A 13,340-nucleotide genomic window follows, 5' to 3' on the forward strand; every position below is an offset into this window, starting at 1 on the left:
AAGAAGCTGGACTACATATAGAAGAACACGGCATTAGGATTGGAGAAAGACTCATTAACAACCTGTGATATGTAGATGACATAACCTTGCTTGCTGAAAATGAAGACAACTTGAAGCACTTACTGATGAGGATCAAAGACTAGTCTTCAGTATGGATTACATGCTTTACGATTCAACACAAAGAAAACAAAAATCCTCACAACTGGACCAATAAGCAACATCATGATAAACAGAGAAAAGGAATTGAAGTTGTCAAGGATTTCATTTTATTTGGATCCACAGATCAAGGTCTATGGAAGCAGCAGTCAAGAAATCAAAGGACATACTGCACTGGGCAAATCTGCAGGAAAAGACTTCTTTAAAAGTGTTAAAAAGCAAAGATGTCGTTTTGAGGACTAGGCTGCACTTGACCCAAGCCACAGTATTTTCAATCACCACATATGCTTGTGAAAGCTGGACAATGAATAAGGAAGACTGAAGAACTGATGCATTTGAATTGTGGTGCTGGCAACGAATACTGAATATACCATGGACTGCCAGAAGAACAAGGAGCCCTGGTGGCGCAGTGGTTAAAGTGTTCAACTGCTAATCGAAAGGTTGGCGGTTCGAAACCACCGGCAGCTATGCGGGAGGAAGCTGTGGCAGTCTGCTTCCGTAGAGATTCACAGCCTTGGAAACCCTACGGGGTCACTATGAATCAGAAGTCACTTGACAGCAGTGGAGTTTTTTGTTTTTTTTTTTTGGCCGGAAGCACAAACAAATCTGTCTTGGAAGAAGCACAGTCAGAACGCTCCTTGGGAGGGAGGATGGTGAGACTTTGTCTTACGTACTTTAGACATGTTATCAGGAGGGACCAGGAAGTCCTTAGAGAAGAACATCATGCTTGGTAAAGCAGCGGGTCAGCGAAAAAGACCCTCAACAAGACAGACTGACACAGTGTTGCAACAATAGGCTTAAACAGCAATGACTGTAAGGATGGCTCAGAACTGGGTATTGTTTCATTCTGTTATATGTAAGGTCATTATGAGTAAGAATCAACTAGACAGCATCTAACAACAGCAACAAGGAAATGCAAATGAAAGCAATGAGGTGTAATTTTTAAAATCTTGGCCAATTTGATAGCTTAAAATGCTAATACTCTGTTTTGGCAATGGTATGAAAAATGAACAGCTTCCAAATGCTGCTGGTAGAATAGTAAACTGGTACCACTCTGGATGGCAAGGTGGTAATAGGGAGTAAAAGCCACCAAAATGAACATACCACATGACCAGTAATTCCAAATCAAGGCATACACCCCAAGGAAATAATTAAAGTTTTAAACAAACATTTGACTACAAGAATATTTATCACAGTGCTGTATGTGTTACTAAAAGGTTAGAAAACTACCTAAATACTGAACAAGGAGTTAGTTAAATCAATTACACTACAGCCACATAATGGAACACTATGCAGTCACTGCCATGACTCATCTGTCAGTTTGTGGTACTGTGATGCCTTACACGTTGCTGTGATGCTAGAAGCTATGCCACCAGTATTTCAGATACCAGCAGGGGAACCCTGTTGGACAGGTTTCAGGGGAGCTTCCAGAAGACAGACTAGGAAGAAAGGACTAGCAATCCATTTCTGAAAATTAGCCACTGAAAACTTATAGATTATAACAAGACATTGTCCACTGGCTTGCTTTGATTATGCCATCAGGAGGAAACAAACGCTAGAGGAGGACACCATGTTTGGTGAAGCAGAGGGCCAGCAAGGGTGAGGGGGACTCTAGTGATATGGCCTGGCAGAGTAGCCACAACAGTGGACTAGAATATGTTGGTGATCATGAGGCTGACACACAAGGGCAATGTTTCATTCTGTTCTATGTAAGGCCACCATGAGTTGGAGTCAACTCAATGCAGCTAATCTCTATGCAGTCACTGACAATATTTAAAAAATACATTTACTGACAGTCACAAAAGAGCAATGTGTAATCCCACTTATATGAAATACCCAGAACTGGCAAATATACAGAGACCAAAGTTTATTAGTGGTTATCAAGAGTGGGAGAAAGGGAAAAAATGGGTGTCACTGCCTGGGGGGGAGGGGGCTGAGTTTCTGTTAAGGATGATAGAAAAATTTGGAAAAGGATAGTGCTGATGGTTGCACAATATGATAAACATAATTAATGTCACTGAATTGTACATGCAAAAAATGTTGAAATGGCAAATATTTTGTTATATATGTTTGTACCACAACAAAGAAAATTAAAAAAATTTTTACTGACTTATGACATGTTCATTTTACCATAAAAGAAAAATAGCAAGTTACAAAACAGCACGTGGGATCTCAATTTGGTTAAAAGTACACATGAATGCTTGTGGGTACACACGTGCCAAGAACAAACAGCATTTAGATGGAGAAATAATCAAAGCATCATTGGTGGTTGCCTCATGATGGGTAGGTTATAGGAGATCTTTTTCCTTTCCTCAGTTTTCAGTTTTTCTGATACGGATTAATACCGCTTTGAACAATCCCCAAAGTTGCGTTTTACTTAAAAGAAAACAAACTTGAAATTGCATTGTATAAGCTCTTCAAAAAGTACTCTATATTGCCCAAAATGCATTACTGCTAATAGCTGAGTTGGATGGCATGATCCACTGCCCCAGTACAGATACTTTTATTTAACTGCTTCCCCAAATTACTTTACTAACTCTGACTGATAAGAATGAACATGGCTACAATTAATGTAAATTCTGTCATATATCCAAAATGGCCAAACCTGAAAACCAAACCCACTGCCAAAGACTCAATTCCAACTCATTGCTCCCCTACAGGACAGCGTGGAACTGCCCCAAAGGGTTTCTAAGGCTGTAATCCTTACGGAAGCGGACTGCCACATTTTTTCCTTGCAGCACGGCTGGTGGGTTCGAATCGCTGACCTTTTGGTTAGCACCCAAGCACTTTAACCACCACACCACCAGGGCTCCCTCCAAAATGGCCAATGGACATAAGATTTTTCAGGCTTACTTTTAAAATCCTGACCAGGCTTACTTAAGAGGGCAACTCAGGAGGCAAGAAGTTGGTAATTAATGCCGTTTGATGTCTTTCTTAGCTACAGTTTTCAGTACTATATAAACAATTTACCAAATTCTGACAACTTATCTCACCAAAATAAAGCAAAGGAGAAAATTTCAGGAATTTGACTAAAACTAGTAATAAAAAAAAAGGACTCATCTTTGAATACTTTAATGAAATGAGAAACTCAACCAAGGTAAAGATGCCTAATATGAACAGTGTATATATGCCAGAAAAATGAGAAATAAGACTAAAATCTGAATCGTGGGGAAAAGCATCAATCTAGAGAGTCAAGAGGTACGACTGGCATAATCATAGTCTCACAACCAGACAACTGAGAAAAAAGGGGTTCTAATAGAAGCTCGTTCATCTTTTATGTCAATCATAATTATAAAACCAAAATAATCAAATTACAATCAATTGTAAACCCAAAACACCTGGGTACTAGCACAAAGTTTCCTCAACTGTTAGGTTTCACCTAACTTTTTATCCTATTGGCGAGCGACACTTTAATGTGCAGAAGTAAAAGCAATCCCAAACGCATTAGTTTGAATCACATACCAGATGGCAATTTATTTTCCACCTTCACATTTTCGTCTTGTGCTGGACGATCCTCAGAAAGTTCTGTGGCTTTTATTCCTTTTCTTTGCCGGATGGACATCATGTCAAAGACTTACATGCATTGTTCTTCCAAGCACTCCTACAGGCAACACAAAAATAAACGGTCCATCTGTATGTCAGTACCCTCACTCCCCAGCACACCTCCACACTCATCTGTGCTGGACTTTATTTGTGCTGTTTTCCTTTGCTTAGCATGCTCTCCCGTTTTCTCATCCAAATCTTAGCAAGCCTTTAGAGCTAAACTCAAGAACACAACACAAATGTTTAGCACATATTTATGAGGCAAAACCAAAAGTTAAAAACCATACCAAACCAGTTGCCATAGAGTTGATTCCAACTATAGTGACCCTACAGGACAGAGTCCAGTGGCCTTTTAGGGTTTCCAAGGGGCAGTTGGTGGACTCGAACTGCCAACCTTCCGGTTTGCAGCCGCAGCTCTAAACTACTGCACCACCAGGCCTCCATCTATGAGGCAAGCACCTGCTATACGGCAGGCACCACCAGGAGTTAGAAGCCTTGGTGGCATGGAGGGTTAAGAGCTCCACTGCTAACCAAAAGGTCAGCAGTTTGAATCCACCAGCTGTTCCCTGGAAAACCTATGGGGCAGTTCTACTCAGTCCTATAGGATTGCTGAGTCAGAATCAACTCAGTGGCAAGGGGTTTGGTTTTGAGTACCAGGAGTTAGGGATACTGGCAGCAAACAGGGACAAGCCCCCACCCTTCTTCCAGTAAGCCTTCTTTCTCTGGATGCTCTATTTCCTGCGTATTTTCTTCCTCTCGGAACCACAGCAGTTTCTATGCAATTTGTCACATATATTTACGTAGTTTTATCGAACTGCCACAGTTCTATAGGCGATACAGTAGTAGTTTTCTGTATTCTGCATCTCCCACGGAACGGACCGTGTGGGAGGTATTCAACAGCAAATTTGTTGGTAGTTTGATTTTGAAGAACTTGAATATTACTTTGTCTCAGGTATGTGAATTTTAATAACGGTGTTCTTTTAAAACAATCCACACTAAGAGGCTGAGGATTATGCCTCAGTGGTGATGACAGCGGGGGTGTGCCATTTAGGCAGCTGCTATCCAGGGAGCAACAGTGGGAGTAACCACACGGAGCTGGAGCCTGGTTTGGAAGCAGCAAGTGGGAGGCGGGGGAGTGGTGGCATCGAGTTGGCTGGTTACAATCCCCCAGAACATCTTGCTTCACTCCACTGAATAATGAGCAGCGTTTTACCAATTATTTATTAAATACAGACCACTAGTCTGACACGATTGTTTGGACACTTTATTAACTACTAAACTCTTGGGGTCTATAGAAAAAAAACAAACCAACCAACACTACACAATTCGTTTGTTCGTGTTCATTCACACAAAAAACGTGGGAAGGAGAACAGACTTCAGAACAAGGTGCTATGCCTTCAAACACTGAAAATGGAGAATCTGGGGCAGTGAAGGAAAAAAGCAGCGTTAGCAAAGTGGTACTGCCAGAGATGGGTGGGTTTACCCCCCAAATCACCTATTTCTAGATATACGCATGCCCTTTAGGGTCGCTACGAGTCAGAATCGACTCGATGGCAACGGGTTTGGTTTTTTTGGTTTTCTGAGGAGGAGTTTTAAAAACCCACACTTCATACACGCTTATTGCATAAGACAGAAAGTTAAATACTTAAAAGTGCCTATCATGTGTGACGCAATGATAATCCCATATACTACGGAACAAAAATTCCTTCTTCAAATGAAAAGGAATGCCACCTTAACTATTTGAAAAAAGCAATCCTTACATTAATAACAACGACTAGACTACTATGTACTGAGCACCTCCTCGGCGCCGCCAAAAAACAAAACCCGTTGCTGTCGAGTCGATTTCGACTCATAGCGACCTTACAGGACAGAGAGCTGCCCCACAGAATTTCCAAGGAGCGGCTAATGGATTCGAACTGCCTACCTGTTTGCTAGCAGTCGAGCTCTTAACCACTGTGCCACCAGGGCTCCCCTGGCGCCGCAGGACGTTTTATTTAGCCTACCTCCCACCACACCTACGGCACCTCATCGGCTAGCAGGGGCTGGCGGGCGCCGGGAAGTTCAGTCCCTGGCTCCAGGTCACCCAGAGTCAAGTAACCCCGCGGAGGTCCGAGACCAGGCCCTCCCCCGCCCGCGCGACCAACTACAGCGAAGTCGCCAGACAACACGGCACCGCAATTCTGCAAACTTCCTCACTCACGAGTTCCAGCCCCTGACCCGCGCTTCGCCGCTGACGTTCGTGCGCCCCGTCCCACACCCGGCGCCCCGAGTCCCGGGGCCGCGCTGCCCCGACCGCACTAACGGCGGGCGGCCCGGGCTTTCGGTCGTTGTGGCGGATTCCGCGAAACGCCACTAGGCAGGACGCGGAAGGGGCCCGCCCGCCTGGCCGGACGCTGGGGACCCCGCCGCGGAACCCTCCCGCTCGCACGTCCACTCACGCCGCCCGCAGCCGGACGCCCGCCACAGACCTGCGGCCGCTCAGCCGTCCTCACGCGCGGCTCCCGGGCGGAGAAGGAGGCCGGCCGGGGGAGGAGGCGTTGAGGGCCGCGGGGAGCGGGACCGTACTCGTCTCCCTTCCCGCGCCACAACGCAGCCGCTAACGTGCAGCGGCGAAAGGAAGAACGAGGCACCGGAGCTTTGTGCAACACCTTGGAAATGGGGGTTGGGGGGCGTCAGCAGCCCCGGGAGAGGGGCGCGCCAGAGAGGCAGGGCCGCTGCGGCCGCGTCCATAGGTCCCAGGAGCCGTCCGTCAAAGCTAGGCCCCACCCCCTCCCGGGGCGCCCCGCCCCGTCTCGTGCAGCGCGGGCCGGAAGGAAACGGCGTATTTCCGGTTGTCGAGCCCTGCTGCGGCCCGCCTCGCATCCCGGCCTTTCGGGGGCCCGCGACCAGCGTCCTTTGGCTTTTGCGATAGTCCCCGAGGCTCGGAGGCTTTCTTCGCCCAGGCCAGAGCGAGAGGTGGGGTTCGGGGGAAGAGGTGCCCAGCTGCTCCGATGAAGGGTTGCCTTAGGTCGGACGGCAGGGAGGCTCGGTGTCAGTGAGGCCCCGAGGGCTTGAGAGTGTGGGGGCCTAGGAGCCACTGGATGTCTGGAGCCGCGGGGTGGTCTGTTCTTTAAAAAAAAAAAAAAAGTTAACAAACATACTCATTTAAAAAAAGGAAAAACATAAAGTCTCAGCAAAAACAAAAAAAAAAAAAAAAAAGAAGAAACGAATCTCTTTCTGCCCGTCCCCTCCTATACCCCTGTGCTGGTAGTTGAGAAGGGTTCGGTAAGTGCACCCTGGACGGAAGCCATCTGGGCCATTCTGATATTGCCCAGCATCCGGCGCTGCCGGGCCCGGCGCCCTGCTTCCCTGGCACCTGGCAACCCAGCCCCTGCCTCCTGCCATTGCTGCTGATCTGGGCTTGGAAGTCATTTACTGACAGCCAGTGAGACGGCCCTGCTTTGTATGTACCCACAGAGATACTTTGGCATCTCTTAAAGACTCTTCAGTGTTGGGGGGGGGGGCGCGCTGTGTTCTTAAACCAAAAAGAAGCCCAAAACAACCAAAGCTGTTGCCATCGGGTCGATTCAGACTCAGCGACCCTATAGGACAGAGTAGAATTGCCCCATAGGGTTTCCACGGAGCGGCTGGTGGATTGGAACTGCCGACCTTTGGGTTAGCAGCCATCTCTTAATCACTGTGTCCCAGGGCTCCGTTCTCTTCTTAGGGTTTCCCTAAAGCACGGTCATGTGTGCAATTCTGTCTCCAAACTAGATTGGAAGTCTTTTTTGAAGGCAGAGATTGTGCTTTATACCTGTATGTTAATTCGTCACACTGAAAAACAGTAAATAAAACCTTTTACTTCTTAGCAGACAGTCAAACTACTTGTTAACTGATTCTTGATAATGAACTGCCCTCCTAGTCCTTCGCCTGTGAAAATACCACCTAGTTCCAACTTGAAATTACTTCAGCCACAAAGCCTTTTCCAGTCACCTCAGCTGGATTTTTTCTCCTTTGTGTGTGTTGCTTTTAATGACAAGCAGACATTCTCTGAAAATGGATTGAGGTATCTGTTGGTGGCTTTAGTAAGAGCAAATGTCACCCGTTTTTTCGTGTGGTATTTATCATTTTTCAGCGTGGTTGCTGATGTCTTGTCGTTTTCATATTACAGCCTTGAGGGCAGGGATAGTCATCTTTTTTAATGTTAAGATGCCTTACATAAAATATATTTGAGTGCTTAATAAATATGTTTTTCTTTAATGAATTGTCTCTCCGGGGAAAAATGACAATTGTGAAAAATGCATCCCTTGAGTACCCAAAATCCATTGCTGTTGAGCCAATTTTGACTCATTGTGACTCTACAGAATAGTGGAACTGCCCCCCATAGGGTTTCCAAGGAGCATTCAAACTGCTCACCTTTTGGTTAGCAGCCTTAATGCTTAACCACGGTGCTGCCAGGGTTGCCCCTTGAGTAAAGGACACAATATTCATCAGCATCTGCTTATTTTGCTTTAGTAATATGAAACTCCTTTACTAATCGAGATAATGCTTTAAGACTTAAAAGAAATAGACACCCACTGCTGAGGGTAAGTCTTGGGAATGAATAAGCCAATTAGAAGGCATCTTTAGTTCTGATACGCGAACGGGGGTGGGATTGATGGATAATGAAGAGTAGGTCCCTGCATCTACTTTTGGCCATATGAGCAAGGAGTCAGGGAGGGGCTGAAAAAGAATGAGTTCTGGTCATGGACTGACTGCAGCGGTATAAAGGAATACTTGTTTGCATGATGTTTTGAGGCCCAAGTGGACTAGCTGACTGTTGGGGCCAGCAGTAGTTAAGCTGTGGGCCTCTACAAGAGTACAGCTCAAGGTGTGGTCTGGGGACCTGGATCATTACTATTACGGTCACCTGGGAACTTGTTAGAAGTGCACATTATTAGGTCCTAACCCAGATCACCATTCTGTGACAACTAACAACCACCACCACCCTAGACCTACTGAATCAGAATCTGTAGGGATGGGGGCCCAGGAGTCTGTTTGAAGAAGTTCTCCAAGGGATTTTGATGCTCGCTAGGAGTGAGAACCAGAGCAGAACCTTGTACTCAAAGTGTCTGTGGACTAGTAGCATTGGCATTACCTAGGACCTTAGAAATGCAGAATCTCAGGACTTACCCAAGACCTCCTGAGCCAGAGTCTGCATTTTAATAAGATTGGCAAGTGACGTGTATGTACATCACACGTTGAGAAGCACTGCACCAGAAGTCAGTAACACTGTTCACATCCTTCCCATAAAAGTGTCTTGCCTTGGCTCTTTCCTATCTCATGCATAGTATTTGTTCAGTTTTAAATTGCTTAGAAGCCCCAGTGGTCTAATGGATAAGGCACTGGCTTTCTTAAATTGCTTGGTTGAATTCTTTGATGGTTATGAGGGTGGGGAGGGAAGGAGAGGGGAATTCACTAACTAGATAGTAGACAAGGATTATCTTAGGTGAAGGGAAGGACAACAGACTACAGGGGAAGTCAGCACAACTGGACTAAACCAAAGCTAAGAAGTTTCCTGAATACAACCAAACACTTTGAGGGACAGAGTAGCAGGGGTGGGGATCTGGGGACCATGGTTTCAGGGGACAACTAGGTCAACTGGCATAACAAAGTTCTGCATCCCATTTTGGTGAGTGGTGTCTGGGGTCTTAAAACCTAGCAAGTGGCCATCTAAGATGTGTCAACTGGTCCCAACCCACCTGGAGCAAAGGAGAATGAAGAACACCAAAGACACACGGAAAGTATTAGCCTAAGAGACAGAAGGGGCCAGAGACTTCACCAGCCTGAGACCAGAACTAGATGGTGCTCGGCTACCACCAGTGACTGCCCTGACAGGGAACACAGCAGAGAGTTCCTGATGGAGCAGGAGAAAGGTGGGGTGCAGAACTCAAATTCTAGTAAAAAGACCAGAGTTAATGGTTTGATTGAGACTGGAGGGACCCTAGAAGACATGGCCCCCAGACTCTCTGTTAGCCCAAAACTAAAACAATTCCCAAGGCCAACTCTTCAGACAAAGATTAGACTGGACTATGGGACATAAAATGATACTCGTGAGGAGAGTGCTTCTTAGCTGAAGTAGACACAAGAGTCTAAATGGGCAGCTCCTGTCCGGAGGCCAGATGAGAGGGCAGAAAGGGATAGGAGCTGGTTGAAAGGACACGGGAAAGCCGGGGTGGAAAGGAGTAGTGTGCTGTCACAGTATGTGGAGAGCAACTAGGGTTACATAACAATGTATAAATTTTTGTACGAGAGACTAACTTGAACTGTAAACTTTCAATTAAAGCACAACAATTAAAAAAAATTGCTTGGTTGATAGTATGAACACTCTTAATCATTCTGTGACAGTAGACTCCCCTGGTGTTCCTCCTACCTACCTTTCTGACATTCCTTTTCAGTCTCCTTTGCAACCTCCTCTTCCGCTTAAAAATCAATGATTCTCTGGCCCATAGCTCCAATTTTCACTGATAGGCCGGTGACTCGTAAGTTTATATGTCCAGGCATATTTTCTGACCTCCAGGTCCCATATGTCCACTGCCTACTGGACATTTCTATGTGTGCAAGCACCTTAAAATGTTAAAAATAAAACTTCCTCTAATCCCCAAACCTGCTCTTCCTCCCATGTGCTCCACTGACCTAATTGCTCAAGCCAAAAACCTTGATTCCTCCCTGTTTGGTAATTTGTATATTTAATCAGTCATTGAGTCCTGTTGCAGTTGCCTCCTAAATATCTCAGAACTTTCTCACCTTTCTCCATCTCTATTACCACCATCTGAATCCAAGTTACTGTCATTTCTTGTCTGGATCATTTCAGCAGCCTAATTGATTAACTCCTCTCCCTGTCCTCGTCTACTCAACTCATCCTCCATACAATAACCAGTGATCTTACTAAAATATAAATCCTTCTGTGGCTTCATTGGCTCTATTATAAAAATCAAACTCCTTAACACAGCTTGCAAAAACTGCTCTGTTGACCTTTCCAGCCTCATCTATTCATACTAATTTTCTTCCAGATTCTTGCCCCAAGACCTAACTACTATTTGGCCTTTAGATCTCAGCTTAAGTAATCCTTGCTGCCTGGTATTCACACTCCTTCACTGAATCATGGGTGTTCTGTGTGACCAATAGAATACTGTGGAAGTGACAGTATGGGACTTGTGAGATTAGGTTATAAAAGATATTTCAGTTTCAGCATTAGCCTCTCTTGGATTGCTCACTTAGGGGGAAGCCAGCCATCATGTTGCAAGGATACTGAATCAGCCTGTTGGAGAAGCCCATGTCAGGGAGAGGGGAGGGCCTGTCACCATCAACCAGTGCTGTCTTGCTAACCATGTGGGTGAGACACCCTGGAAGTAGATCCACCAGCTCAGGCCAGTCTTCAAATGACTCTAACCTCATGAGAGATCCTGAGCCAGAACTGTCCATCTCAGCCATTTGCTAATATCTGATACACAGAAACTATGAGGGTAATAAATGTTTATTGTTTTAAGTTGAAGCTGAAGGAAAAAACATGTCCATGAGAGCCAAAATATGACCTTGAGTATATCCCACCTGAATTCAGAGACCATCTCAAGAACAGATTTGACACATTGAACAATAATGACTGAGGACCAGATGAGTTGTGGAATGACATCAAAGACATCATACATGAAGAAAGCAAAAGGTCATTAGAAAGAAAGGAAAGACCAAAATGGATGTCAGAAGAGACTATGAAACTTGCTCTTGAACACAGAGTGGCTAAAGCGAATGAAAGAAATGATGAAGTAAAAGAGCTGAACAGAAGACTCAAAGGGCGGCTCGAGAAGACAAAGTACAATGACATGTGCAAAGACCTAGAATTAGAAAACAAAAAGGGAAGAACATGCTTGGCATTTCTCAAGCTGAAAGAACTGAAGAAAAAATTCAAGCTTCAAATTGCAATACTGAAAGCTTCTATGGGCAAAATATTAATTGATGCATAGGCATCAAAAGAAGATGATGGAAGGAATACATAAAGTCACTGTACCAACGTTCAGCCATTTCAGGAGGTAGCATATGATCAAGAACCAATGGTATTGAAGGAAGAAATCTAAGCTACACTGAAGGCATTGGTGAAAAACAAGACTCTAGGAATTGGACGGAATACCAGTTGATATATTTCGACAAATGGATGCAGTGCTGGAGGTGCTTACTTGTCTATGCCAAGAAATTTGGAAGACTTGGCCAAGCGACTGGAAGAGATCGATATTTGTGTCCATTCCAAAGAAAGGTGATCCAACAGAATGCAGAAATTATCAAACAGTATCATCAATATCACACGTAAGTAAAATTTTGCTGAAGATAATTAAAAAATGATTGCAGCAGTACATCAACAGGGAACTGCCAGACAGTCAAAGCCGGATTCAGAAGAGGATGTGGAACGAGAGAGATCATTGCTGATGTCAGATGGATCTTCATTGAAAGCAGAGAACACTAGAAATATGTTTACCTGTGCAAAAGCATTCGACTGTGTGGATCTTAACAAATTATGGATAGTGTTGCGAAGAATGGAATTCTAGAACACTTGATTGTGCTCATGCAGAACCTGTACATAGACCAAGAGGCCATCGTTCGAACAGAACAAGGGGATACTGCGTGGTTTAAAATCACGAAAGGTATGCGTCAGGGTTGTATTCTTTCACCATACTTACTTGATCTGTATACTGGGCAAATAATCCGAGCAGCTGGACTGTATGAAGAAGAACATAGCATCAAGATTGGAGGAAGACTCATTAACAACCTGCGATATGCAGATGACACAACCTTTCTTCCTGAAAGCCAAGAGGACTTAAAGCACTTACTGATGAAGATCAAAGACCACAGCCTTCAGTATGGATTTTGCCTCAACATAAAAAAATCATCGCAACTGGACCAATAAGCAACATCATGATAAACGGAGAAAAGACTGAAGTTGTCAAGGATTTCATTTTACTTGGATTCACAATCAACACAGTCAGGAAATCAAATGACAGATTGCATTGGGCACATCTTCTGCAAAAGACTTCTTTAAAGTGCTAAAAGGTAAAGATATCACTTTGATGACTAAGGTGTGCCTGAATTAAGCCATGGTATTTTCAGTCGTCTCATATGCATGCAAAATCTGGAGAATGAATATGGAAGACTGAAGAATAATCGATGCATTTGGATTATGGTGTTGGTGAAGAATATTGAATATACAGAGGAACGAACAAGCCTGTCTTGGAAGAAGTACAGCCAGAGTACTCCTTGGAAGTGATGATGGTGAGACTTTGTCTCACGTACTTTGGACATGTTATCAGGAGGGACCAGTCCCTGGAGAAGGACATCATGCTTGGTAAAGTAGAAGGTCATCGAAAAAGAGGAAGACCCTCAATGAGATGGACTGACACAGTGGCTGCAACAGCGGGCTCAAGCGTAACAACAATTGTGAGGATGACACAAAACCGGCAGTTTTGTTCTGTTGTACATGCAGTCACTGTGAGTCGGAACCAACTTGATGGCGCCTAACAACAACATTGTTGTTTCAAGGTAGTAAGTTTTGAGGTAATTTTGTTCTACAATAGATAACTGATACTATAATAGTCCACCATATGATATATCAGAATTTAACTATTCCCCTCTAATTG

General features: G+C 44.5%; 1 protein-coding gene across 7 annotated transcripts in view; it reads right to left on the reverse strand.

Moving 5' to 3' along the window:
- The window catches only part of DPY19L3 (dpy-19 like C-mannosyltransferase 3), a 73,906-nt gene extending 67,535 nt beyond the window's left edge, over positions 1 to 6,371 (reverse strand). For 5 of the 7 annotated variants that reach the window (XM_023726949.1, XM_023726950.1, XM_023726948.1 and 2 more), the window contains exons 1-2: positions 6,168 to 6,371; positions 3,619 to 3,757 (exon numbers count right to left, since the gene is read on the reverse strand). In XM_023726949.1, the coding sequence (XP_023582717.1) occupies positions 3,619 to 3,721 (103 nt within the window). In that variant the 5' untranslated portion in view covers positions 3,722 to 3,757; positions 6,168 to 6,371. Of the gene's footprint in view, positions 1 to 3,618; positions 4,164 to 5,702; positions 5,874 to 6,167 lie in introns of those variants that run through there. The other 2 variants (XM_023726947.1, XM_004371619.3) reach the window with 2 other exon arrangements.
- Between the last annotated feature and the right edge of the window lie 6,969 nt (positions 6,372 to 13,340).

Source organism: Trichechus manatus, unplaced genomic scaffold, assembly GCF_000243295.1.
Source record: "Trichechus manatus latirostris isolate Lorelei unplaced genomic scaffold, TriManLat1.0 scaffold00014, whole genome shotgun sequence".
In the NCBI taxonomy this organism is placed as follows: domain Eukaryota; kingdom Metazoa; phylum Chordata; class Mammalia; order Sirenia; family Trichechidae; genus Trichechus; species Trichechus manatus.